Here is a 27,482-nt window from a genome sequence, read left to right on the forward strand (position 1 = left end):
TTCCTGTGTTGAAAGTACACCAGGACTTCGTCTCTTCTCTTTGATATCTTTTCTGTCTCCAGAGAAGACAGACTCCGTAGGTGATTTCATCTAGGCTCAAGGATTTAAATGTCCCTGAGGTGACAGTAACTCTCAAAACTCATTTCTCCAGCCTGAAACCCTTTTTAGAACTCTAGACTTGTCTACCCAACTGCTAACTTAACTGTACTTAAATGTCTAAGAAGTTATCTCAAACTCAGCATGTCTTCAACAGAACCGATTTCCCCTCCTCACCTAGATAAAATGGCTCTTCCTTCATTCTTCCAATTTTTTTAGTTTCTTAGACCAGAAATATTGGAGTCACTCTAGTCTTCTCTCTTTTTCTTACAGGCCATGTGTAATTCATCAGTAAATCAATTCTGTTTTCTCTGCTTTCACCATCTCTCCTGAATCTGGTTACTTTTTATCATTTGCAGTCTTGTCCAAGAACACTCCAGTAGCTTCCTGTCTTTCTCCTTCTGCTTTTGTTCCTATGCAGTAGCCAGAGTTCTATTTTAGACATGGCTTAAAACTCAACATTCAAAAAATGAAGATCATGGCATCCAGTCCCATCACTTCATGGCAAATAGATGAGAAAATAATGGAAACAGTGACAGACTTTACTTACTTGGGCTCTAAAATCTCTGTAGATGATAACTGCAGCCATAAAATTAAAAGATGTTAGCTCTTTGGAAGAAAAGCTATGACAAACCTAGACAGCGTATTAAAAAGCAGAGGCTTTACTTTGCCAACAAAAGTCCGTCTAGTCAAAGCTATGGTTTTTCCAGTAGTCATGTATGGATGTGAGAGTTGGACAATAAAGAAAGCTGAGTGCTGAAGAATTGATGCTTTTGAACTATGGTGTTAGAGAAGACTCTTGAGAGTCCCTTGGACTGCAGGGAGATCCAACCAGTCAATCCTAAAGGAAATCAGCTCTGAATATTCATTGGAAGGACTGATGCTGAAGCTGAAGCTCCAATACTTTGGCCACTTGATGTGCAGAATGGACTCATTGGAAAAGACCCTGATGCTGGGAAAGATTGAAGACAGGAGGAGAAGGGGGCGACGGGATGAGATGGTTGGATGGCATCAGGTACTTGATGGACATGAGTTTGAGCAAGCTCCAGGAGTTGGTGATGGACAGGGAAGCCTGGCGTACTTCATTCTGTGGGGTTGCAAAGAGTGGGACATGACTGAGTGACTGAACTGAATTGAAACCTCATTGTTTCACCCCTGTGCTTTAAATCCTTTTTTGGTTTCTTGTCACTTTTAGAGTATAGCTAAAGATTCTCACCTTGACCACACAATCTGGCTAGCTCTCATACCGGTGGTCCTGCAGTGCCCTAAATGTCCTGCAGATCCCTGCTCAAACATCATCTTCTCAGACATGGCAGCCTGCCTATTCTCTTCACTCCTCCCACCTCCATTGCCACTTTGTACCTCCTAACTCTCCTTTAATTTTCTTCACCAGGTTATACTATCTCTCTTAGTTAACTGTCTGATTTCCTGGTTAGAATGTAAGCTCCTACAAGGCAGGAACTGATTTTTCACTGGATACCTTCTTGCTTGGGGCATAGTAGGCACCCAGATATTTGTTAAATGAAAGAATATTGTAAATATTTACTTTATGCTAGGTCCTGAGCTAAAACTCTTGATAGTGATTGGTGTCCAACAATTCTATAAAGTTAGGCTCTATTATTATACCCAGTTTACAGATAAGAAAATTGGTGCTTACTGTTTATTATGTGCCGAGTTATAGATGAACCCTAGAATGATATTGGATACTCACAGTGGGATTAGATCAAATCTTTTATCGTATTCTATTATCTTCACTGTTAAAATATTTAATAATATCTTCTAGAAATAGAAGATCATCATAGGTTTTGATAATGGAATATTGGGTCAAATTGTAAAACAGAATTCCATTTTGGATCAAGAAACACAATGGTTTTGATATAGACCTTTCTTTCTCCTGGCCCCCACAAATGCCACACACTGGAATTTACGGGTTTCTGATGCCTGATGCAGTTCTCATGGGAGTTTTTAATGTAATGGCGAGCAGAAGTTCCCAAATGTTCTACAGTGGTAGTTGTGTTCTGTGTGATTGGTCTCCACGCTTCCATTCATGCTTTCTGCCTGTCTTTTCTCCATGCTGTAGCCCATTTATCACTGTAACCAAGTCATTCCAGTGGCTTCTCATCGGGCAGGGATTCACCCACTCCTTGGAGTCTGCCCATGACCCTGAGGTTTCAGTGCTTTTCTACTCTTTGCTGCTCACTGCATGTGAACTTCACCTGTCAAACCAGTACCTGGGATTCACATGCTTCTTGTTGCCCCAGGGCTTCTTAATGCAGTTTCCTGGCCTGGAATACACCTTGCGCAGTGGTTCGGAGCCTTGGAGCCAGATGGTCTAAATTCCAGCCAGGCTCTGGCCTTGGGCAGCTCAAGTGCTCTGAACGTGAAGTGGGGATGATGATTGCATAAGGTTATTGTGCAGGTTAAATGAGTGAGTCCATGTGATGTGTTAGCACGGTGCTCGGGACATACTAAGTGTTTGTGTTCAGTTGTGTCCAACTCTTTGTGGTCCGATAGATTGTAGCCCACCAGACTCCTCTGCCCATGGAATTTTCCAGACAAGAATACTAGATTGCCATTTCCTACTCCAGGAGGTCTTCCTGACCTGGGGATCAAATTCTCGTCTCTTGTGTCTCCTGCATTGGCAGGCGGATTCTTTACCCCTCTTACCTCCTGGGAAGTTGTTAGCTAATATTATCAGCACTGTCTTCTACTTATCCTTCAGCCTGGCTTTCTCTTTCACCAAGTCAGAGTCTACTGACTACAAAGTGTCTGTTTTTTATATATTTCCTTTTATATATTCCTATTTATATGTTCTTACAGGACCCAATGCTTGGGTAGCATGGATCTTACCAGAATTTGAAAGCATGTATTTATTTTGTGGGATTGTATGTCTGTCTCCTCCGTTGATTCTGAGCTCTGGAACGGCAGAAAGAACTCTTTTGCTTGCCGTCACATCCCTAGCCCAGTGCCTGGGACATAGTTTGTACTTCATAAATGTGCTCGGTATGTGTACCCAATGAAGAAAGGGCTGCTTAACTTTTCCTTTGTTCAATTAGGATCTTGGAATCTTCTGCAATAACCCTTCCTTTGAGAAAGAGTAATGTTAGTGTAGAAACTAGCTTTGTTTCAGACTTGGGAGCTCATTGAGTACGCGTATGCAAGGCAGGGACCACTGGAAGACAGGCAGAAAGATCAGGAGCATGGACTTTTCCGGATGGATGCTGTTGGGACGGTGCTTTTGTTGAAGGGCTTTGAGTGATGCACCATTCTGATTGTAGCTGTGATACTCAACAGTGATTCAGCCACTTCCTGTTGGGTCTCTGCTCTGTGCTGGGCACTGAGCCAGATGCTGAGTGCCTCACCCTTCTAATTGAATGTATGTTTCAGGGGAACTACTTGGGAAGGTGGAACTACTTGAATGCTGAGAACTTAGCATTTATTTACATCTCCTAGTGTTTATGATAGGGCAGTGCCTCTTGGGTGTGTGCCTTGTGTGTGAGGTCAAGAATGTGTTTCATACCTACATAAGAAGTCTCATGCAAGGCAAGCTTATCATGTCTAGACCACAGGAGAAAATTTTGTAGCAATAGATTTCAGTGGTAAGATACCTCTCTCTGCCATGAGATTCTGAATTTCCTGTGAAATACAAACTGTAAGTTGTTGTTTAGTTGCTAAGTCATGTCTGTCTCTTTTGCAACCCCATGGACTGTAGCCTGCCACACTTCTCTGTTGATGGGATTTCCAGGCAAGAACACTGGAGTTAATTGCCATTTCCTTCTCCAGGGAATCTTCCTGACTCAGGGATCAAACCTGCGTCTCCTGCTTGGCAGGGTTGTTTTTTTTTTTTTTTTAATCACCAAACCACCAAAGAGACAATTCTGAAGACCTGGAGAAGAAGAGGGTTTTTCAATACCCATTCCACCCTTGTGCCTCCAACGTATGACTGTCCATTATCCTTGCCCTTCCTGCTGACCTCCATCAGTACTTCTTCCTATGCCTATACTATTTAAAACCTGGTCATTTTTCCTCTTGTTCTTGGTTTACCTATTCCTGCTGTTTCCTAGAAACTGTATTTCTGTTCTCTGGGTTGAAATTTAGGTACCTCATTTAGATACCTCAGTGAGATTAATGATTCTTGCCAGAAGCTGAATATGTTGGCTACTCAGGGAGAAGACTCAGGAAGCAAGTGGTGTTGAGAGAGCTAACTTCCAGTTCACACATAAGCATCACCTACTTACCAAGTCAGCACTGTGAGTTATATAGAAAGAGGAGTCATGGTTTCTAGCCACAAAGAAGTGACAATCTATAAGGAAAGATAAAACTAGCAAATTCGTTGGCTCTTTGGTATATATTGAGTATTATTTTTTGGGGCTCCAAAATAACTGCAGATGCTGATTGCAGCCATGAAATTAAAAGACACTTACTCCTTGGAAGGAAAGTTATGACCAACCTTGATAGTATATTAAAAAGCAAGACCAGAAACTATAAAACTCCTAGAGGAGAACGTAGGCAAAACACTCTCCGACATAAATTACAGCAGGATCCTCCAAGACCCACCTCCCAGAATATTGGAAATAAAAGCAAAAATAAACAAATGGGACCTAATTAAAATCAAAAGCTTCTGCACAGCAAAGGAAACTCTAAGCAAGGTGAGAAGACAACCTTCAGAATGGGAGACAATAATAGCAAATGAAGCAACTGATAAAGGATTAATCTCCAAATTATACAAGCAGCTACTGCAGCTTAATTCCAGAAAACTAAGTGACCCAATCAAAAAATGGGCCAAAGAACTAAACAGACATTTCTCCAAAGAAGACATAAAGATGGCTAATAAACACATGAAAAAATGCTCAACATCCCTCATCATCAGAGAAATGCAAATCAAAACCACAATGAGATACCATTTCACACCAGTCAGAATGGCTGCTATCCAAAAGTCTACATGCAATAAGTGCTGGAGAGGGTGTGGAGAGAAGGGAACCCTCTTACACTGTTGGTGGGAATGCAAACTAGTACAGCCACTATGGAGAACAGTGTGGAGATTCCTCAGAAAACTGGAAATAGAACTGCCATATGATCCAGCGATCGCATTCCTGGGCATACACACCGAGGAAACCAGAATTGAAAGAGACACATGTACTCCAATGTTCATTGCAGCACTGTTTATAATAGCCAGGACATGGAAGCAACCTAGATGTCCATCTGCAGATGAATGGATAAGAAAGCTTTGGTACATATACACAATGGAGTATTTCTCAGCCATCAAAAAGAATGCATTTGAATCAGTTTTAATGAGGTGGATGAAATTGGAGCCAATTATACAGAGTGAAGTAAGCCAGAAAGAAGAACATCAATACCGTATATTAACGCATATATATGGAATTTAGAAAAATGGTAACCTGAACCCTGTATAAGAGACTGCAAAAGAGACATAGGCATTTAGAACAGTCTTTGTGACTCTGTGGGAGAGGGTGAAGGTAGAATGATTGGAGAGAATGGAATTGTAGCATGTATATTATCATAAGTGACCAGTCCAGGTTCGACGCATAAATTTTCCTCTGTTCATTTCTTTGCATTTGTGCTTTTTTAATAAAATTCTTTTTTAGAAATAAAAAAAAAAAAAGCAGAGACATTACTTTGCCAACCAAGGTCCGTTTAGTCAAGGCTATGGTTTTTCCCGTGGTCATGTATGGGTGAGAGAGTTGGACTGTGAAGAAAGCTGATCGCCGAAGAATTGATGCTTTTGAACTGTGGTGTTGGAGAAGACTCTTGAGAGTCCCTTGGACTGCAGGGAGATCCAACCAGTCCATTCTAAAGGAGATCAATCCTGGGTTTTCATTGGAAGGACTGATGCTAAAGCTGAAACTGCAATACTTTGGCCATCTCATGCGACGAGTTGACTCACTGGAAAAGACTCTGATGCTGGGAAAGGTTGGGGGCGGGAGGAGAAGGGGACGACAGAGAATGAGATGGCTGGATGGCATCACCGACTCTGTGGACATGAGTTTGAGTGAACTCCGGGAGTTGGTGATGGACAGGGAGGCCTGGCGTGCTGTGATTCATGGGGTTGCGGAGAGTCGGACACGACTGAGCGACTGAACTGAACTGACTGACCATGTGTAAGGCACTTTCCTGGTACTAGAGAGTAGAGCTGGAGAAGGAAATGGCAACCCACTCCAGTGTTCTTGCCTGGAGAATCCCAGGGACGGGGGAGCCTGGTGGGCTGCCGTCTATGGGGTCACACAGAGTTGGACACGACTGAAGTGACTTAGCAGCAGCAGAGAGTAGAGCAGTGAATGAAACGGAAGTTCTGATCTCATGGAACTTACACTTCCAGTGACTCATATAATAAGTCAGGTACTTATGAGAGCAATGAAGAAAAATCAGGCAGGGTAAGAGGATGGAGAGTGAAGTGAATGCTGATTTAAATTGGATGATCAGAAAAGGGCCCTGTGATAAAATGATGTTCAGTTGGAGACCTGTATGAATTTGGGGCTGGGGGGTTGTGCTGGTCAGAAACCCTGAGATGAGAACGTGTGTCTAGTAAGGGGGCCAGTGGGACTGGAGTGAAGGGTGCCTCTTTGGAGAGGAGGTTGCAGAGGGAGTGGAGTTTTGTTCAGTGTATGATCGGAGGGTTCCCTGGAGGCTCATCTTGGAGCTGGTCTGGATTGCGTCTGAGAAGGATCATTACCTGCAGCGTGGAGATGAGCCTTTTCAGAGGCCCAAAGGATAAGTGGGGAGCCCAGTTAGGAGGTGTTGCAGTCATCCAAGTGGGAGAGAAGGTGGCTTGCACCAGGATGGTGATAATGGTGGTGGTGACAAGTTGTGGAAATCTCAGTACATTTTCAAAATACAACTGACAACATAGGTGAGATGTGGAGGGTGAGAGAAAGAAGTCATAAGTGATTCCATGATAGTCTACAGAAAATTGCTAGTGGAGGTGGGTCCAGTATACAGTGTGTCTAGAGAAATCTTGATAGAAGAGGAGGCCTCAGGTGCAGAAGGAGTCTTGACAAGCTATGTGAAATAATTTTATATGAAATAAAACACCATGAAATATAATGCAGCACTTCATCAAATAGAATTACGTTTAACTCTAGTCCTCAAAATATACCAGCAATCCTTTCCTTGAGTAAGAAGTATTGATTTATCCTAGAGAAAGCCTGTACACTGATGACACTTGACCCTGGGAGGCATACTATATTTGTAATACCGTTTGCATTGGTGAAAATATGGTTTAAATGTTGAATGTATTCATTAATTGCTATAATTCCATTCACATGTGAGTGCTTTTAGTTCAGTTCAGTTGCTCAGTCGTGTCAGACTCTTTGCAACCCCACGGACTGCAGCATACCAGGCTTCCCTGTCCATCACCAACTCCTGGAGTTTGTTTAAACTCGTGTCCATCGAGTTGGTGATGAAATCCAGCCATCTCATCCTCTGTTGTCCCCTTTTCCTCCTGCCTTCAATCTTTCCCAGCATCAGGGTCTTTTCCAATGAGTCAGCTTTTTGCATCAGGTGGCCAAAGTATTGGAGTTTCAGCGTCAGTCCTTCCAGTGAATGTTTAGGACCGATTTCCTTTAAGGTTGACCAATTGGATCTCCTTGCAGTCCAAGGGACTCTATAGAGTCTTCTTCAACTCCACAGTTCCAAAGCATCAATTCTTCAGCACTCAGCTTTCTTTGTGGTCCAGTTCTCACATCCATACATACTATCTTTGTCGGCAAAGTATTGTTTCTGCTTTTTAATATGCTCTCCAGGTTTGTCATAGCTTTCTTCCAAGGAGCAAGTGTCCTTTAATTTCATGGCTGCAGTCACCATTTGCAGTGGTTTTGGAGCCTGAGAAAAGAATGAGAGACAAATTAGAAGCCCTGCACACTGTGTTTTGGCTCATTTGACTTTGATACAAGAATCACTGTTTTAAATATTGCCCAGTCTTTTCAGTGATAGAGTTCTCTCTCTGTTTGGTGAAAAAGTTGATAAGATTTATTGGTTTTTTTTTTAAAAACTACTGGTATTTTACGTGTATACTGCATAGGTATATACTGTTTTGATTTTTCTCTTTTGTTGTTTTTCCTGAAAATGGTACAGGACTTAATGAAATTAAAATTATATGTGACCTGTGGAGGACATTCATCTGAGTGCCTGCTTGATGTAGGGCAGCACAGAGGATCCATAGGACATGGTCCATGTACCGAAGGGATTTTTAATGGGGTAGGAGCACCAGAGATTTGATGTCACGTCTCAAGGACTCCAATATAGTATTGATTCATTGACTCTTGCCAAGAAGTTGAATTCTTGTGTTATGCATTAGTTTATTTCACCAGTAAACTTTTCTCACTTTGGTTTGAAAACCCATAGAATATGGGTTATCATACCCATTGAGGGAATTTAAAACAAGATAAAATACCTAGTTTTGAAAATTAGCATTTGTGCAGTGCTTTCCTCATTTAATCCTGTGAACTAGGTATTAGCTCAGTTTTAGAGAGGATACAAAAGTGTAACAACACCCACGGTCATAAGAAAATCTAAATCTATTTCTTGTTCTTACTGATGCTGGTCCTCTGGTTACAAGTCCTGTATCCTTTACACATGTACACTCTCCTCTCTCCCCTCTTTTATTAATGGTTGGAAACATCCTGTTTCTTAGTCGACTTGAAGTGAGTTAGATTTTAGCTGTTTAGAAAGAAAAATCCTCTGGCATGTCCTTTCAGAATGTGAATTCATTGTCTGTGAGCTCAAGCGCTGTCATTAATATTTTATCTTTATCACAGTTTTTTCTCTTTACAGAGTTCTGGAGTCTTAAAATTTTTTTGCTATTAAATATTTAATATATTCAAGATAATATTTATGTAATATATATGTAAATATAAAGAATAGTATAAAACATCTCTTTAACTGCTGCCCATTCTGATATATAGAAATAACCTATACCTTCTGAGTCTGCCTACACTCCCTCCCAACAAGTAACGAGAACATTGAATTTTGCATTTTTCCAAGGTGTCTTATTTCATTAGCAATTAAAATTTTTAAAATATTGTGGGTAAATTTCATCTTGTTTGACATAACTGTTAACATAAATGGCTCTTTAAAATTCTATTTTTATTTATTTATTTATGTTGAAGTAAAAATACTTTTGTTAATAATAAGGCAGTTATTTAAAAGGCAGTTTGATATAGAGTATTCAGAAATAGAAATAAAACGTTGCACACATGAACTTAAGCTAATGTTGTAAACCAGTGTTACTTCAATAAAATATAAACATTCAGTAGAAATTTGAAAAAGAAAAGGTGTATCTTTCTTATCTTTCTTTGTATACCAAACACAATATACAGCAAATGTGCCCCTACCCCTGCCAAAGTTTGTTAAATAAATTCATGCATCTGTGTGCTTAGTGGAATACATAATAGCTGGAAAGCAAAAAAATAGATAAAAATGAAAAGCAGCTTGATTTTGAAGATGGAAGTTAGGAATATTTATTAGTTTCAGAGGTTTCAAAGATCAGGGAGAAGGGTCTGTTAAGGAAGAGGAAAAGGATTTTGTGTGATTCAAGGAAATTATTTGCTGGAGTAGTTTTTCTTTTGTTTTACTAGAGAAAGGAGAACAAAGGGGTAGGATTGGAAAACTTGCCCTTTGGTTTTGAGTGGTGACGACTACTTCATAGGTCATTTCCTATATCTTGGGATTTTCCTTTTTGCTGAGCCACTGAAACCTGGAATCTGGTTCACCAAGTATGATGCTAATTTCCGTTTTCTTGGTAGCGTTTCTGTGTGGTCTTTCATCTTTTAGGAACTGTAATTCTCATAGTTCCTTGTTTCATATGGATGAGGAGAGTTCTGAACAGTACCTATACAGTTTGGGTCTGGGGGGTCGTAAATGTGCGTACACATGCACATGCATAATCACATGTGTCGAAGTGCCTTACTGTCTTTTCCTTGGTGATGGCTGCATGTGCAGAGTATTTTGAGTGGTGGGTGTCTGGGCTCAGGAGCTGGACTCCCCAGATTCACATCCTACATTGCTGCTAGCTAGCCCTGAAGCCTTGGGTTTTCCTTAACCTCTTTGTGATGGTTTTTTTTATAAAATGGAGATAATAAAGCATCTGCCTTATTAAGTGATTGGGAGGATTAAATAGGTCTGTGCATAAAAAGTACTTACAGCCAAATTAAGTGCTCCATGAATGTTGGCTGCTATTTAAATCTTGCAGGTAGGGCCTTTTGTTTAGAAACATACTTCTTTGCTTAGATTACCATTTGTGTGTGTGTGTGGGGATGTTCTTTCTAGAACCATGTCTGCTTGTCACATGATTATGTGCTGTGAGCCTTATTAATCCTCTGTCAGCATTTGAGGTTGGAACATAAGTGTGGCCATACCCTGTGGAATCCAGTGAGAGAGAACTAAGCACCGTAGCAACTGTTGCTATTTGTGTCCCAAGCAGCAGCTGCCTGGGGGACAGATTTATTTTTTAATCCTGATCTCACTGATAGCTTGGGATGTGTCCCTGCCTTAGAGAAGTGGATTGGTTGAGACGCCTGGTCTTTGAGGCGACTTCATGGCCACATGTTACAAAGATTCTATTCCATGTGAAATATGAGGTACTAAAGCTTTGTGTATGTGAAGGAGGAAGGGAGGCCAAGCCTCAGTATTCATTCTAGTCCCTGAAGTATGTGACTGTATTAATTACCCAAGAAATCACTTTTGATGTAAACAGTGATTTCAGAAATAAAACTATCCTTCTAATGAATGTTTCCTTACTAAATGCTTTTCTTAAATAGATAAGAAGATCTTTAAAAAGAGTTTCTTTCAAGCAGTGGTTGGATTAATTCAATAATTTTTCTACATTTTATTTTTAATATGTTGATATATTTCAAGCCTTAGTGAAGTACCTTGAAATGGTCGCATGGCCATTTCCAGATTTCCAGATTTTTTTTCTTCGAACTTACCTAGATTCAGTCACAGAATATTTACTGAATACCTACTATATATCAAGCTATCTTGTAAATCCTGGTGACATCTTGTAAATGTTGTTGGTCTGATTTTTTTTTTGAGTTCCATATATAGACCCTATCTATTAAAAATGTGATTGATTTTATTTTTCGGTTGCCCTATTGAGATTCAGTTGTATGAGTTTACTGATTTGAATGTTTTGAGCTTACTGCATAATATCATGTTGAACTGACATTTAATTGAGTGACTTATAAAATCAAAACATTTTCCTCCTGCAGGTATTATTAACCCAAAGAACCCAAAGGAAGCTCCAAAGTCTTTCAGCTTTGACTACTCCTACTGGTCTCACACCTCGGTGAGTGTACCCATGGTACAGTGCAGTAGAACATTGTGGGTTTTAAATGGTTTGAAAGAGCTTGCAGGTCCACAGGGAAAGCACAGACTACCAATGTCTAGGCAAATGAAGAGTAGGACCTTTTGCAGTGTACCCTTACTTATGAACTTTGAACAGTCTGAGATTTTTTTTAAGAGCAGTTAGTCTTGATTTTGTATTTTGTTTGGGAACTGAGAAAAGTTGTTACATAGGTATATTTAGAAGGAACTTCTTTTGCTAATTATAGGACTCCAAATCTTGCTGGCTTCTAGTGATTGTTCCTAGAGTTTGCTTCTGCATCTCTATTACATTTTTTTTTTTCCTGTTTTGCATTAGAGTAGGGGATGTTTTAAAGTACTGCAAAGCCTAATTGCCAAGAGAAGAGTCTGTGAAAGGGACTGGAGAACATTCTCCAAAAGCTGTGTTTATTGAGAAATAACGGCGCTACCTTGAGCAAGTTCAGAGAATTTGTTGTTGTTGAGTGTGGGATGCATTTGTTGCAATTTGGTGCATTTGGCATGTGGGCTCTTCCCCAACTAGGGATCAAACCCATTTTCCCCTGCAGTCTTAACTACTAGACTGCCGGGGAAGTCCCCAAAGAAGTATTTTTATATGTGGACTTGATCTTTGATTTTCTAGTCACATTTCTCACTTCAGAAAATTTTCTTGGAGCTCCCTATGAATGGAAGAGTGCTGCTACTTTCAGAGTTATGGAAAATGAAATGTAATCATGTCAGATAGTTTCATGTAAATATTTTTGTGTATGGGTGGCCTGAATGTCTCTAATAGTACCTGTGTGTGTGTGTTTAATGAGAAAAATAAACTATATATAGGGGGCACTATTCTGATTTGAAACACTTGTTTATTATAGAAGTAATTAATAAACATAGGGAAAAGTATGAATGAATGCCATTTATTTTTCCTTCTAATCTTTACAGCCCGAAGATCCCTGTTTTGCATCTCAAAATCGTGTATACAATGATATTGGAAAGGAAATGCTCTTACATGCCTTTGAGGGATATAATGTCTGTATTTTTGCCTATGGGCAGACTGGTGCTGGAAAGTCTTATACGATGATGGGTAAACAAGAAGAAAGCCAGGCTGGCATCATTCCACAGGTGAAAAACACAGCAACAAAAAACTTCTGTTCATTATTACTCTTAGTTCTTTATTACTTTAACAGTTTTTATTTAGCAAAAATTTATTCAGGGACTATCGTATGCAGGGCACAAAGGTAAATCACCTGTCCCTTTCCTTCAGAGGAGCTCACAGCCTGATGGAAAAGACTGATATGTATTCAGAGTCTGTCTTTATAGCCAATATTGTGTTACTTTATCTTTTGAACAATGTTATCAGCTTCTTTTAAACGTGATGGTAGGTGCCATGTACTGTTCTGAATCCTAGGAACACTTATTGAGTGTTGTTGGTCTGATATTTTTCCCCAGTTCATGTTTCTTAACATTATGAGCACCCAGATCACTTCTTAAGAATATGATTATTTTTGTTTTTTGATTGCCTTCTCTTTTACGTTATTAAATTAATTCTATCACTTAAACTTTGAACAGTCTGAGGTTTTTTTAAGAGCAGTTAGTCTTGATTTTGTATTTTGTTTGGGAACTGGGAAAAGTTGTTACATAAGTATATTTAGAAGGAACTTCTTTGCTAATAACAGGAACATGGTTTACTTTTATTAGTGATATTTGGGATTAATTTTAAAATGTCCTTTTAATGTAGGCCTAGCGTGGCCATTACTGTATTCTGAAAATAAAATACATAAGGAGAATTAGCTGCTTTTTTGAAAGGATTATTGGATTTATACTTCTAAATTCAGCTATATAATTGAGATTATTAAAGAAGATTAGTACATTTTCAGAAAAAATTGAAGATACTAGCATATGTTTTTCTGTAAAAAGTATATGTCTGAATTAAGACATGTGTTTGGGAATTGTCCTTTATGTATGGTAATGGTAATAATTATAATACTAGTTAGAGAAAACATTATGAGCACTCATCACGTGCCAGGCACAGGTCTAAGTTCTTTACGATTCTTAGCTCCTCTAATCCTCTTCATGTGACCCTGAGAGTTCAGTGCCCTTGTTTCCCTCATTTACAGATGAGGGAACTGAGGCACAGAGAGAGCATGCCACCTGCACATGTACGTGGCAGATCCAGGATCCACGAGGAGGCAGGGTAGTTCTGGAGTCTTTGCTTTTACTTCTGTGTAGTAACTTCTTCAGCAGTAGAATAATCCTTCGTAGATTATAGCAAGTGATGTGAGTCATTTATTTTATCCCGTTATCACACTTAGTTTCTCTTGCTCTTTTGTTTGTTTGTTAATGTAATTCTTACATGGCTACCTATGTATCTCTTTTCCTGATAAAATTTTGGAATATTTTAATGCCAAAGCATGAATTTTTAAAAAGATTGTTAAGTTCTAGAAACTGACTCTTGTAATACATTTTAAGTTCTATTTGAACTTCTAGAGAATCATGAACATATAGCTCATTTTTCAAAGGTATGTTGATTGCTTTAATATGAAGTATATAGCAAATGAAAATTCAGTGGATTTTTATTAATTATTCTTATTTAAAAAAATCACATATTTTAAGTAAATTTAAGGATAGGGAGACTAAAATTTTATAATTTTCCTGATCTAGAAAAATTAATGTATACCACCAGAAATGTCACTGTGTAATGGACTGGCCTCTCATAAGAGGGGTTGGAATGTTAAGGCAGAGGTAAAGGGGAGAAATTACAGAGTCAAAACTCTTCTTGAAAATACCTTCATTTACTTCCTTCAAATAGTGTGTGTTTTCCCTATACATGTATGTATGTATGTATAAATTTACAATGTATATAGTAACTGATAACATATAATAAAATTTATTATGTTAAAATGATAAATGATAAAATGTTAAAATAAATTTATCATGTTAAATAAGTGTGGAAAGTAGTTTAATAGTAGTTTTACTTCTACAGTTATAATACTCATGGTAGAGTCTCAGTTAATTCTAGTATGATATGAAGAGTTGAATTCCCATGAAGTGAAATCAATGACATAACAATAGAAGAGACAGTTCTCTTAACCTAAATGTGGCTTTCTTTCTAAGGGAACATTGAGGTGATACTGTTGAGGGAAAATAGAGATTAGCTGAGAGGAATGTATTCCAAACTTGCCTTTTATTTCATTCAAAGCGTTTACCCTTGATGTTGATGCAATTAACATTTTGAAAAAGAGAAAAAGAATCTTGCTAATTCCTATAGCACTCATGGGTAAGTTCTGACTTATGCCTCTCGTTCTGCTCCTACAGTTATGTGAAGAGCTGTTTGAGAAAATCAATGACAACTGTAACGAAGAAATGTCTTACTCTGTAGAGGTGCGTACAGCTGTGGGTTAAAAACAGTCCTCGGTGCTCCATTCCCTCAAATGCTACTTTTAAATAGTTCCAAATTATGACAGAGCTATAGATCACTTAAATATTTCCCCACTTCTGTACTTTGAGGCTGTTTCTAAAGTTATGGTTAATATGAAGAATGTTGCAATTAAATCTTTGTTCAAAAGTCTGTGGCTTATGGTATAGTTTAAATTCAAAGGGTAGGGAGCATGACAATGTGATTGAAATTTTTGAGCTTATAGGTAGTAGAAGAGGATGCCATTTTCTTTCACATTATGCCGAGTTCACAGGCCTTTTTGGAGCACAGGGTGGATCCCTAGTTGAGATTTGGTTTTTCTTTACATTGGTGGGACCTCTTCCCCTCTCCTGTTTCTCCCCCTTGTTCCCTCTGCTTCAGCCGTTTCTGGAACACACCAGGAGCATTTCTGCCTCAGTGCTTTGTCACTTACGTTTCTTTTGGCCGGAAATTTTCTTTCCAGGGTATCTTTTTGACTAAGTTTTAACAGTAATAGAAATCTTATTTTCAAGCTTTTGGAGTAATTGTAATTCTCAGTTATTGACAACATCATACATTAGGAAAAAAGCCCCGTGAATAACTGATTTGTTGTTGTTTAGTCACTAAGTTGTGTCTGACTCTTTTGTGACCCCATGGACTGTATGTAGCCCACCAGTCTCCTCTGTTCCTGGGATCTCCCAGGCAAGAATATTGGAGTGGGTTGCCATTTCCTTCTCCAGGGGATCTTCCCCACCCAGGGATCAAACCTGCATCTCCTGCATTGGCAGGTGGATTCTTTACCACTGAGCCACCCAGGAAGCCCTAATAACTGATAAGTTATTACTAAAAGGACTTTGCAAGTGGTACTAGTAGTAAAGAATCCGCCTGCCAGTGCAGAAGATGCAAGAGACAGAGGTTCGATCCCTGAGTTGGGAAGATCCTTTACCACCAGTACTCAGTTATATCTGTGCTACTGGTAAGAGAATAAAAGGGACTGGAACTAGGGCATTTCACATTATAAAGGCTGTTGATCTCGAATTGTAGAGCTTTTAATAAAAGATGCAAAGATAAAAAGATTTAAACTTTTTAATGTATAGGATTTCTTTTTCCAAGTCCTCTAAATCACTTTAATAACATATTCCTAGGTGAGCTACATGGAAATTTACTGTGAAAGAGTACGAGACTTGCTGAATCCCAAAAACAAGGGTCATCTGCGTGTGCGTGAACATCCCCTTCTTGGTCCTTATGTGGAGGACCTGTCAAAGTTGGCAGTCACTTCCTACACAGACATTGCTGACCTCATGGACGCTGGGAACAAAGCCAGGTATGGGAGGAAACAGACTCATGATTAAGGTTTTTGGCACATTTTGAACCCCTTATTCCTGGTTAAGGGTTTGAGACCGCATTTATAGCTGTGGAAGTTGCTTTTACCATGGAGTGCTCTGATCCTTTGGCTGTGCTGGAAAAGCAGTGGTCAGCATATTTGGTGTTCTTATCCAGATAGCACACTACTGAACCACATCAGAACTTTGGTTAAGTTCTGCTGTTAGGTTTCGATCAAGTCATGGTGAAATGTTGGTCCTCACATGCCTATGATAGTAATTGATTCTGGAATAATTGAGCACTTAATGAACAATAAAAATCAGATGCCTTGGTGCTTTCTAAAGGTAGAGATGGAGCATGAAAGATGATTCTGATGGGGTGCCTTTGAGGTTGGAGGTAGCTTGATAGGATCACAAAGTGTATTCAGAGCAGTTTTGTGAAAGTGGCCGTTTTGTAATATGAAGAAGTTTAAAACTGTTGCTTGTGTTTGTTATGCTTATAACTTGGAGGCTGCTGTCATTTGAACATTCATCTAAGGATTCCATTATCGTGTGATCACCTTTATATTTTTTAGGACAGTGGCAGCTACCAACATGAATGAAACAAGTAGCCGTTCCCACGCTGTGTTTACCATTGTCTTCACCCAGAAGAAGCATGATACTGAGACCAACCTTTCCACTGAGAAGGTAGAGAACTTCAGTGTTTGGGCTTGAGTTGTGTGGAATGGAGGTTTTCGGAAGCCCCTCCTACTACCTTTGGATTTTGTGGAAGGGAGGAAAGTGCCCTTTTACTTAATGGAGGGTATATTATACTTTATGCTTGTCATTTATATTCCACTCTATACCAGTTCTGAGTGTGGGTTTTTAAATGAAATTCCTAGGTAGAAAATAAGAAACAAACCAAACACTAGAGTGTCAAAAACTACTCCATGCTAGAGGGTTAAACAGTTCTGTGGGGAAGAAAATCCTTAGTTTCTTGATTGGAACCTCTCAAATACCTTACTAACATCTTTGGTATATGTATTTTACTTTTTTGAGCTCTGATAATATTACTGTGGAATTGAACTGTTTAAGCAAACAAGATGTGTTTTATTTTTTGGGATAAAAATAACTACACAGCATTTTTGGTGTTCTTCAAATGCTTGTGCTTGTTAATTTCTCTTTTTCTATAGTGGTTGGCTAAATATAGTAGATTGGAATTAAATTGCTTGCTTTAGATCTTGGCTTTTCCATTTTCCAGCAGTGTTAGTCATTTAAACTCTTTGCGCCTCAGTTTCTCTAACTTCATAAGATTGATAAGGAGGAGTAAGTATTAATATAGGTTAAGTGCATGTATCTAATGCCTGGCACAGTATAGCCATTTAATAAATGTTAATTTTATTGGCATTACTATTAGTAATAAACTTATGTTGACTTCTACTCTGCCTACTTTCCTAAGTAGCATGCAGCTGGATTTTTAAATCTGAAGTTAGTTATTATACTGGCTCTTATGAAAGATCTCGCCTGAGAACTTTGTGATGCCAATATCATTAAAAACTAAAATCACCTTTTACTTGATGACTTGTTTGTTTTTAGCTGAAGATTATTTTTTAAAAATATACTCTTCATATGAGTAATCAAATAGCTTGACACTGCTTAGCCAGAGGTTCTGTATTAATGTAATTTAGTAGTATTTGTCTGAATGGTACCAAGGAACATGCTGTGTGAAAGCATTTTTTTTCTTTTCTTCCATGATGTCAACTCTACAACAATAATGATATTAACCCCATAACCATAGCTTCCTTGACAATCCATTTGGATACTTTCCTGAAGCATTTTTAAAAAAGCAACTTTATGGAGGTATTATTGAAGTACAATAAGCCACACATATTTGGAGTATAAAACTGGATCAAATATGTATATAGTAAACCCCCCTCCCCCCATCTGCAGGGGATACTTTCCACGACCCTCAGTAGATGCCAGCAACTGCATAGTATCAAAACCCTTATATATATTGTTTTTTTCTCATACATGTATACCTGTGATTAAAACTTAATTTATAAATTAGGGACATTAAGAGATTAACAACAGCAATAATAAAAATAGGACAATAATAACAATATACTGTGATATTGTTATGTAAATGTTGTCTCTCTCACTCTCAAAATATCTTTTTGTACAAGCTTAGTGCCTTTTCCCTCTTAACAAAACAGTTATCACACACTGTGGGCATAACTTTTGCAGCCTGAAGTTCAGCAGTGATAATTAACAGGAATTTCTTTTTCCCTCTTCACAATTTCATAAATAGAAAATTCATTACTACCGTAGATAGTAGCAACCTCAGCATACACTTAAGAGAAGCTCTGTATTTATATGTCAAAGGCTTCTTTTTGACATACCTGAATTATCAGTATTACGCTTTTGTGTTTTGGGATCATTATTAAATAAAATAAGGGTCACTTGAACATCAGAACTGTGATACCCCAAGAGCTAATCTGATAACTGAGATGGCTACTAAGATAGCCATCTGATGTTAATTTTATTGGCATTACTACTAATAATAAACTTTATTAATAAATAGTAATAAATAATAAACAATAAACTGATTAGTGGGATACGGTGGATAAAGGGGTGATTGCATCCCGGGCATGGACAGGGATGGAGTGAGATTTCTTCATGCTACGAAAAATGACACACAACTTCAGTTCAGTTCAGTTCAGTCGCTCAGTCGTGTCCGACTCTTTGCGACCCCATGAATCACAGCACACCAGGCCTCCCTGTCCATCACCAACTCCCGGAGTTCACTCAAACTCATGTCCATCGAGTCGGTGATGTCATCCAGCCATCTCATTCTCTGTCATCCCCTTCTCCTCCTGCCCCCAATCCTTCCCAGCATCAGAGTCTTTTCTAGTGAGTAAACTCATCGCATGAGGTGGCCAAAGTATTGGAGTTTCAGCTTTAGCATCAGTCCTTCCAATGAACACCCAGGATTGATCTCCTTTAGAATGGACTGGTTGGATCTCCTTGCAGTCCAAGGGACTCTCAAGAGTCTTCTCCAGCACCACAGTTCAAAAGCATCAATTCTTTGGCGATCAGCCTTCTTCACAGTCTAACTCTCACATCCATACATGACTACTGGAGATATAATGGTCATCTGAGTTAAATTCACCCATTCCAGTCCATTTTAGTTCACTGATTCCTAGAATGTCTACGTTCACTCTTGCCATCTCCTGTTTGACCACTAAACCTATGAATTGTTTTGTTTTTGGAATTTTCCATTTAATACTTACCGAAGATCCACTAGAGAAGGGATAGGCTACCTACTCCAGTATTCTTTGGCTTTCCTTGTGGCTCATCTGGTAAAGAATCCGCCTGCAATAAGGGGGACCTGGGTTCAATCCCTTGGTTGGGAAGATCCCCTGAAGAAGGGAAAGGCTACCCACTCCAGTGTTCTGATCTGGAGAATTCCATGGACTATATAATCCATGGGGTAGCCAAGAGTCGGACACGACTGAGCGACTTTCACATAGTTGACCATGGATAACTGAAACCATGGGAAGTGAAATGAGATATAAGGAGGGGGCTACTGTACACCTGTGAAACTGGTACCACAGTTCAGATAATGAGGATTTCTGTTACCCTAAAGAGTTGCCTTATGCTCCTTTGTAATCTCTTCCACCCTCATCCTCAGGCCATCTCTGATTGGCTTTTTGTCACTATAGATTAGTTTACACTTTGCAGAGTTTTGTATAAGTAGAATCATATGGTATATATTATTTTCAGCCTGGCTTCTTTCAACTTAGCATAATGGTTTTGAGATTCATCCGTGTTGTTGTATGTATCAATAGTTCACTCATTTCCATGACTGATTAGTATTCCATTGTGTAGATATCTCACAGTTTCCTCATTAATTCATCTTTTGATGGGCATTAAGGTTTTTTTAACTTTATAAATTAATTTAATTTAATTAATTAATTTATTTTTTATTGGAGGCTAATTACTTTACAATAATACATTGGTTGGTTTTGCCATAGATTGACATGAATCCACCCCGGGTGTACATGTATTCCCCTTCTTGAACCCCCCTCCCACCTCCCTCCTCCCCATATCCTCCCTCCAGATCATCCCCGTGCACCAGCCCCGAGCATCCTGTATCATACGTCAAACCTGGACTGGTGATTCATTTCACATATGATAATATACATGCTTCAATGCCATTCTCCCAAATCATCCCACCTTCACCCTCTCCCACAGAGTCCCAAAGACTGTTCTATACACCTATGTCTCTTTTGCTGTCTCGTATACAGGGTTAAGGTTACCATCTTTCTAAATTCCATATATATACGTTAGTATGCTGTATTGATGTTTTTCTTTCTGGCTTACTTCACTCTGTATTATAGGCTCCAATTTCATCCACCTCATTAGAATTGATTCAAATGCATTCTTTTTGATGGCTGAAAAATACTCCATTGTGTATATGTACCAAAGCTTTCTTATCCATTCGTCTGCAGATGGACATCTAGGTTGCTTCCATGTCCTCGCTATTATAAACAGTGCTGCAATGAACATTGGAGTACATGTGTTTCTTTCAATTCTGGTTTCCTCGGTGTGTATGCCCAGGAGTGGAATTGCTGGATCATATGGCAGTTCTATTTCCAGTTTTTTGAGGAATCTCCACACTGTTCTCCATAGTGGCTGTACTAGTTTGCATTCCCAAATTGTTCCCAGTTTTTGATCATTAAAAATGAAGATGCCATAAACATTTGTGTATATGAAAGTCATTGTGTGTGTGCTTGTTTGTTGTTTTTCTTGATAAGTAACTAGTAGGATGGTTGAGTCTTTACGGTCAGTTTTTGTTCAGATTCTTAAGAATCTGCCACACTGCTTTCAAAAGCAATCCTTTTGCATTCCCATCAACAGTGTGAGAATTTCAGTTGCTAAACCTTCGTTTTTAATATGTCACTTAACGGGTTAATGAGTTTTATATATTTTTATGACATAGCATTTTAAGATGTGTTTATTCTGAAATTACTTCTTTTAAACCAAGATAATTGCTGTGAACTCTTTTTGCATGCTGTTTAAATTGACTGCCCATATATTTGTCTTCCTGTGCCACATATGAGGCCTAATTAATCTTTTTAGTGTTCTCTATGCCTTAATCTTTTATTTTCTTGCTTCTGAATGTTTTCTGCTTCTCCCTTGCTTATTTTTTAATTGCCTCAATGTTCTTTAACAGGTCAGTAAAATCAGCTTGGTGGATCTAGCAGGAAGTGAACGAGCTGATTCAACTGGTGCCAAAGGGACTCGATTAAAGGTATTTATTTTACCAAGTAAATAGCCTAGTCAGTAAATGCCCTATGACACAGGTTAGCAAGCCATGGCCAGTAGGAGAAATCCAGCCCGCTGCCTGTTTTCATAGGTAAAATTTTCTTGGAACACAGCTGCATCTATTCATGCATTGTCTGTGGCTGCTTTCATGCTACAGTGATAGGGTTGAGAAGTTGCAGCAGAGGCCGTGTGGCCCACAAAACCATTGACAGAAGAAATTTTCTGATTTCTGACTTGTGACTTCAGTGCAAGATATGTTACATGATAATAGTTAAGGAGGACTTCATAGTCAAGGTGAAAATTGAATTGTATTTTGAGGAATGGTTAGAATTTGGTTAGATGGAAGTAAGGGGCAATAATTTGAAAACAATACACAAATCCAGATGTGAGAACAAGCATGGTCTTTTCTAGAGATTTGCTTAACAAGAGGAGAAATTGCATGTCAGTGAGTTGTGGGAAGAAGGTGCATCTGAGTTTTTCGAGCACAGACATCGTGATGATAATTTAGGACTGTGAGTTAGGCATGTGGTCTTGGCCTGTCAACAAGTGGAGAGGAGAAAAGATTGAGGGTTAAAGAAGGTTTTTAGAACTTGTGTTCATAAATAAATAATGCTAGCATATGACTATTTGTATTTTATGTTATCATGTATGATGTGGCAATAGTAGAAATTCTTTATCATAATTCTTTTATGTTTGATATTGATTTCAGGAAGGAGCAAATATTAATAAGTCTCTTACAACTTTGGGTAAAGTCATTTCAGCCTTGGCAGAGGTGGTAAGTGTTACATTTCATTGTAAGGGAAAGTTTGTCTACTCAGCAAATGTACTTGGCTAATATTTTATGATTGCTCATAAAGGGTATTCTCTTTTTTCCTTTTATATAATGTCTTTCCCTTCTTAGAGCTTTTCAGATAAGATAGTAGGTATGGCACACTGTACTGAAAATAAAAGTGATTAAGGAGAATGAAATAAATGTAGATCTGTAAAGGCTAGAATTAAACTAGGTCTTTGCAAAGACCTAAGGTTTAACTGTTTGAGCCTTATTTTGTAGCTCTTGTAAGAGAAAGTACATTTATTGCATATTATTTTCTATGTGCTCTTTTCTAAGTAGGATACTGTACATTTTGGAGTATTTTGAGAAGTTTGCCTTGGTGAATGCTGTTGATTTGTGGGCCAATAAACTATCTTTTAAAGTTTGTTAGAATTTTTTTCTTATTTGTTAGAATTAAAACGAAGCCCCTTATACAAAAATAGTTGAAACAATTTTTGTATAAGGGGCTTTGTTATTTAGGTTAGAAGCTGAGGAAGTACTGGTTATTTCATGCTCTAGTTTAGTACCTCATTTGAATCTCTAAAAAGGATTAAATGTTTTCTTGCTTGTCTCTGAGAAGTGATATTCAATTTATGACTTAAAAATTTTTTTTTTAATGACTTAAAATATTTTCTGTTTTGAGGCTTATCCTGTGTTCTCATTCTCTTTTAAATGCTTTTCCCTGTAGGATAACTGCACCAGCAAGGTATGGTGGGGCTTGGTAGAAATGATCTAGCTGTATAATCAGTTGCTGATTTTAAATCCTCAGCAGGATGCTTGGAGGCATAAGTAGGAATGGAAACTTCAAGAAGCATTATATTTGTTTTCTCGCTCTGGAATTTAGAATTGCTATTTAGAGTGACTGTGAATCATGAGACAGAACACCAATACAAAGAGGTTTAAGAAAAATTTAGCTATCATTTCAGGAAGCCAGCGATGTTTTAGAATGGCGCCCATAAAAAGTTTATTTTGTTGCTCTTAGGAGGCATATAGGTGACTGCCATATAGGTTTTCTACCATGAAAAGTCATGGATTATGTAAATTATTAAACTTTTTTCTTATTCTTTGGTTATACATAAATTGAAGGCTCTAAGATCAAATTAAATTTCTGTTTTTAACAGTTAAGTGTTTCCAGAAAACATTGTTTGCATTCTTATTAACCCAGATACAGTAGATTTTTCTTTTCCTTATATTTCTACAAAGATATTCTACAATTTATTAATATTCTTTTGCATAAATAATAGGGCACTTAATAGTTTGATCTGAATCACAAAAGTATCATGGGGGATAGAGGCAGTGTCTGCTTTGAAATATTTTTAAATATATAGGTTTGCATATTCTCTAGTTCTATAAAAATATTTTTAAAAGTGCTGGTTTTCTGGATTTTTGCTTTTTGTTTTGTTTTGTTCATTGGACAGAGCTGCCTGGGACTAAAACATCTCTCTGCTATTTGATATAATACATGTGTGGATATTCTTCCAGTATCTAATCTAGGTCCTAGAACAATGAAGACAAAATTTAGTGATTTTTCTAACTTGTCCTGTCAATTTGCTCATCTGTTTACATCTGTATCAACCAGAGGAAAAGTTTACAAAGTATTTTTCCATGTATTTCCCACACTGATCTATGTCACAAAATTTTGCAAATGATCTTTTATAATCTGTTTTATAAAACCCAGTTTAGTACTGTGTGTCTGTGTCATAAACTATAACAGGTCAGAAATAAATGTTAATTTTTATATAACAAGCATGATTTTTGGTGAATTAAGATGTATCATTATTTTCACTGGGAAGAGAAACAGGATTATTTCCATCCATACTTAAATAGTATTTTTTAGTGAGGTTAGTGATCTAAGTAAAGCTTGTTATTTAGTGGCTGAAACACTATGTTTTTAAAAAATTGTGCATGTGAGAACAGGAGATTAATTTGTATGAGAGCAAGCAGAGAAGAAATGGCTAAAGTTCTGGGATATTTTTAAATGGAAAAGATTGAAGTTCTATTTATACTTCTTCGTTTAGCTACTCCTTCTTAGTTTAGCCTAATTGACAGAAATGAATATGGAACATTTTAGAATCTGACACTGCTTACTTATTTTTACAGTTCTGTTGGCAGTCATTGTAATTGGCATACTTTAAAATCTTGCAGCATTTTCAGTACTAAGGATAGGCAAAGTGAAGTGTTTAGATGCAGTGGGGAATGGAGAGGATAAACTGAGGTTTCAGGCTCCAAGAATTTCATGTGGAATGAAAGTCCCACTCAGCTATGAATGACCGAGAGGATTAATTCTCCCTAAAGGTCTGTGTAACTTAGAAATACAACCTGCTGTGGGAAATGATGTCCTCAGGTGAATGTGTCTGTGGGTGGAGTGGGCTGAAATGTTGTTGTTCAGTCACTAAGATGACTTAGCCTGACTCTTTGCGACTCCATGGACTGCAGCATGCCAGGCTTCCACCGGTCCTTCACTATCTCTGGGAGTTTGCTCAAGTTCATGTCCATTGAGTCAGTGATGCTATTCAGCCATCTCAAGGTGTAGGGGACATGTTTGATGAGATGGAATTCCAGTACCAACTTGCCTACCTCCTTTCCTTCTCAACAAATCAGAAGTCAGCTACTTAGTACTCTTTCTCTGAATACCCAGGATTTAGCAAGAAGCAAATCATGCTCAATAACCTCAGATATGCAGATGCACCACCCTTATAGCAGAAAGTGAAGAGGAACTGAAGAGCCTCTTGATGAAAGTGAAAGATGAGAGTGAAAAAGCTGGCTTAAAACTAAACATTCAAAAAACAAAGATCATGGCATCTGGTCCCATCACTTCATGACAAATAGATGGGGAAACAATGGAAACAATGACAGACTTTATTTTCTTGGGCTCGAAAATCACTGCAGATGGTGACTGCAGCCATGAAATTAAAAGATGCTTGCTCCTTGAAAGAAAAGCTATGACAAACCTAGAAAGCATATTAAAAAGCAGAGACATTGCTTTGCTGACAAAGGTCCATCTAGTCAAAGCTATGATTTTCCCACTAGTCATGTATGAATGTGAGAGTTGGACTATAAAGAAAGCTGAATGCCAAAGAATGATGATTTTGAACTGTGGTATTGGAGAAGACTCTTGAGAGTCCCTTGGACTGCAAGGATATCAAACTAGTCAATCCTAAAGGAAATCAGTCCTGAATATTCATTGGAGGGAGTGATGCTGAAGCTCTAGTACTTTGGGCACCTGATAGAATGGACTCATTGGAAAAGACCCTGATGCTGGGAAAGATTGAAGGCAGGAGGAGAAGGGAGCGACAGAGAATGAGATGGTAGGATGGCATCACTGACTCAATGGACACGAGTTTGAGCAAGCTCTGGGATTTGGTGATGGACAGGGAAGCCTGGCATGCTGCAGTCCATGGGGTCACAAACGGTCGGACACGACTTAGCGACTGAACTGAACTGAGGTCATCCTTAGTTTAATAGGACCTCAGATTATGCTAGGAATAATAATAATTATTATATTGCCTGTTACTGGGGAGATGCCTATCAGTGAAACCTAGCTTTCCCCTTAGTAACTTCTTTAATTATCACCACACAGTAGTCAGCCAGCAGATATTGGAGTAGCCAAAGCATTTGCATTGTATTTTACTTTCAGAGGGTATAATTTCCTTCTTCTCAACACTGGTTTTGCATTGGTGTCTTTTGCTTTATCCTGTGATAATGAGATGGGCCATGGAGAGAGCAGTACAAGGAAACTTTTGATAAATATAGAAACTTTATCTTGCAGTCGCTCTAAATCTCCTGATCAGCAAATTGCATCACATTCTTAGACCTTTTCACTTTGACTCCTAATTCTAATGGTCAGATTTATTTTTGACATATTTTCCTTTTAAAGAAACCTAATATGTATTACAATGTAAGTTATGAGATATGCAGTAACCACTTTGATGATTTGGTGGTTGAACAGATAAATTTGTTAATTAAATGAGTTGCTCCTATACATCCAGGCTGGAATGCACAAGATTCATATTTGCCCCTCTGCAAAAGTAAAAATTATTATTTGAGGTTTGCTATTAGATGATATTAAAAAAATCATTGTTAATTTTGTTAAGTGTGAGAGTGGTCTTGTAGTTACTTTTTTCTTTTTTATAAAGTCTTTCTCTGTTAGAGATATATACCTGAAGTGTTTTTAGGTGAAATGTGGACTTGCTTTAGAGCCCTAAACAAGCTATAAATGACAGGATATTAGATAGTAGTGTGATATTGGTGTTAAATTTCCTGACTTTGGTCATTGAACTCTGGCTGTGTAAGAGCATGTCCTTATCTGCTGAAGTGTTTAGGGATAAAAGGGCATAGGGTCTGTAGTTTCCTCCAGAATTGTTCAGAAAGAAAAAAATGTAGGAAAGACTTTGAGTGAAATTGAAATGTGATTCGTGAAATATTGATAATGGTCAGAGCTGTGTGATGGATATATGGTAGTTCATTAGGCTATTCTCCAAACTGCTGTGAATACTGTAAATTTTTCGAATAAAATATAATAGGAAATAATTATTTATTGAATGAGCTTTGGGTTTTGTGAAGAACTGAAGCTGTGAGTGTTAAATTTCAACAGTAATGGCGCCCCACTGTAATTTAATTTACTTGGAAATTTTAGACTGGTTTGCCTGCCATCTGAATTATTCCTCTCTAACAATGCTAAGAAAGGCTAAGGCCATTTCTTTCTGTTTAATAGAGTAAGAAGAAGAAGAAAACTGATTTTATTCCCTACAGAGATTCTGTACTTACTTGGCTCCTTCGAGAAAATCTAGGTATGTACTCATCTTTTTAAAGGTATGTAATCATCTTTTTAAAGTCGTTTCCCAATTATCTTTGTGGTTCATTTTCCTGTGTGTCTGCTTTTTGAGAAGAATAATCTCTGTTACTAACTTGAGTGGTCTTTCTCTTTTTTCATTTTTACTCTTGATTTAAGTTGGTTGAATTTGTTTACCTTAATTGTATTTATTTATTTATACCAGTTTTTTTGAGATATAATTGACCATACAGAACTGTAGAAATTGAAGGTGTGCAGCATAACGATTTGGCTTACATACATCATGAAATGATTATCACAGTAAGTTTAGTGAACATCCATTATCTTGTATAGATTAAACAAATAGAAAAATAATTTTTCTTGTGATAAGAACTCAAGATTTACTCTCTCAACAACTTTCATATATAACATGGTCATCATTCAGTCCCTTAGTCACGTCCGACT

General features: G+C 38.0%; 1 protein-coding gene across 7 annotated transcripts in view; it reads left to right on the forward strand.

Moving 5' to 3' along the window:
- Nucleotides 1-27,482, forward strand: part of KIF1B (kinesin family member 1B) — a 154,637-nt gene that overhangs the window by 28,255 nt on the left and 98,900 nt on the right. For all 7 annotated transcript variants that reach the window (XM_088845438.1, XM_055419531.2, XM_055419532.2 and 4 more), the window contains exons 3-10: nt 11,322-11,398; nt 12,355-12,534; nt 14,728-14,793; nt 15,952-16,130; nt 16,704-16,815; nt 21,344-21,421; nt 22,145-22,210; nt 26,961-27,036. In XM_088845438.1, coding sequence (XP_088701564.1) covers nt 11,322-11,398; nt 12,355-12,534; nt 14,728-14,793; nt 15,952-16,130; nt 16,704-16,815; nt 21,344-21,421; nt 22,145-22,210; nt 26,961-27,036 — 834 coding nt within the window. The remainder of the gene's footprint in view (nt 1-11,321; nt 11,399-12,354; nt 12,535-14,727; nt 14,794-15,951; nt 16,131-16,703; nt 16,816-21,343; nt 21,422-22,144; nt 22,211-26,960; nt 27,037-27,482) is intronic.

Source organism: Moschus berezovskii, chromosome 17 (genome assembly GCF_049115385.1).
Source record: "Moschus berezovskii isolate FMDL1 chromosome 17, NW_MosBer_1.0, whole genome shotgun sequence".
NCBI classification, from domain to species: Eukaryota; Metazoa; Chordata; class Mammalia; order Artiodactyla; family Moschidae; genus Moschus; species Moschus berezovskii.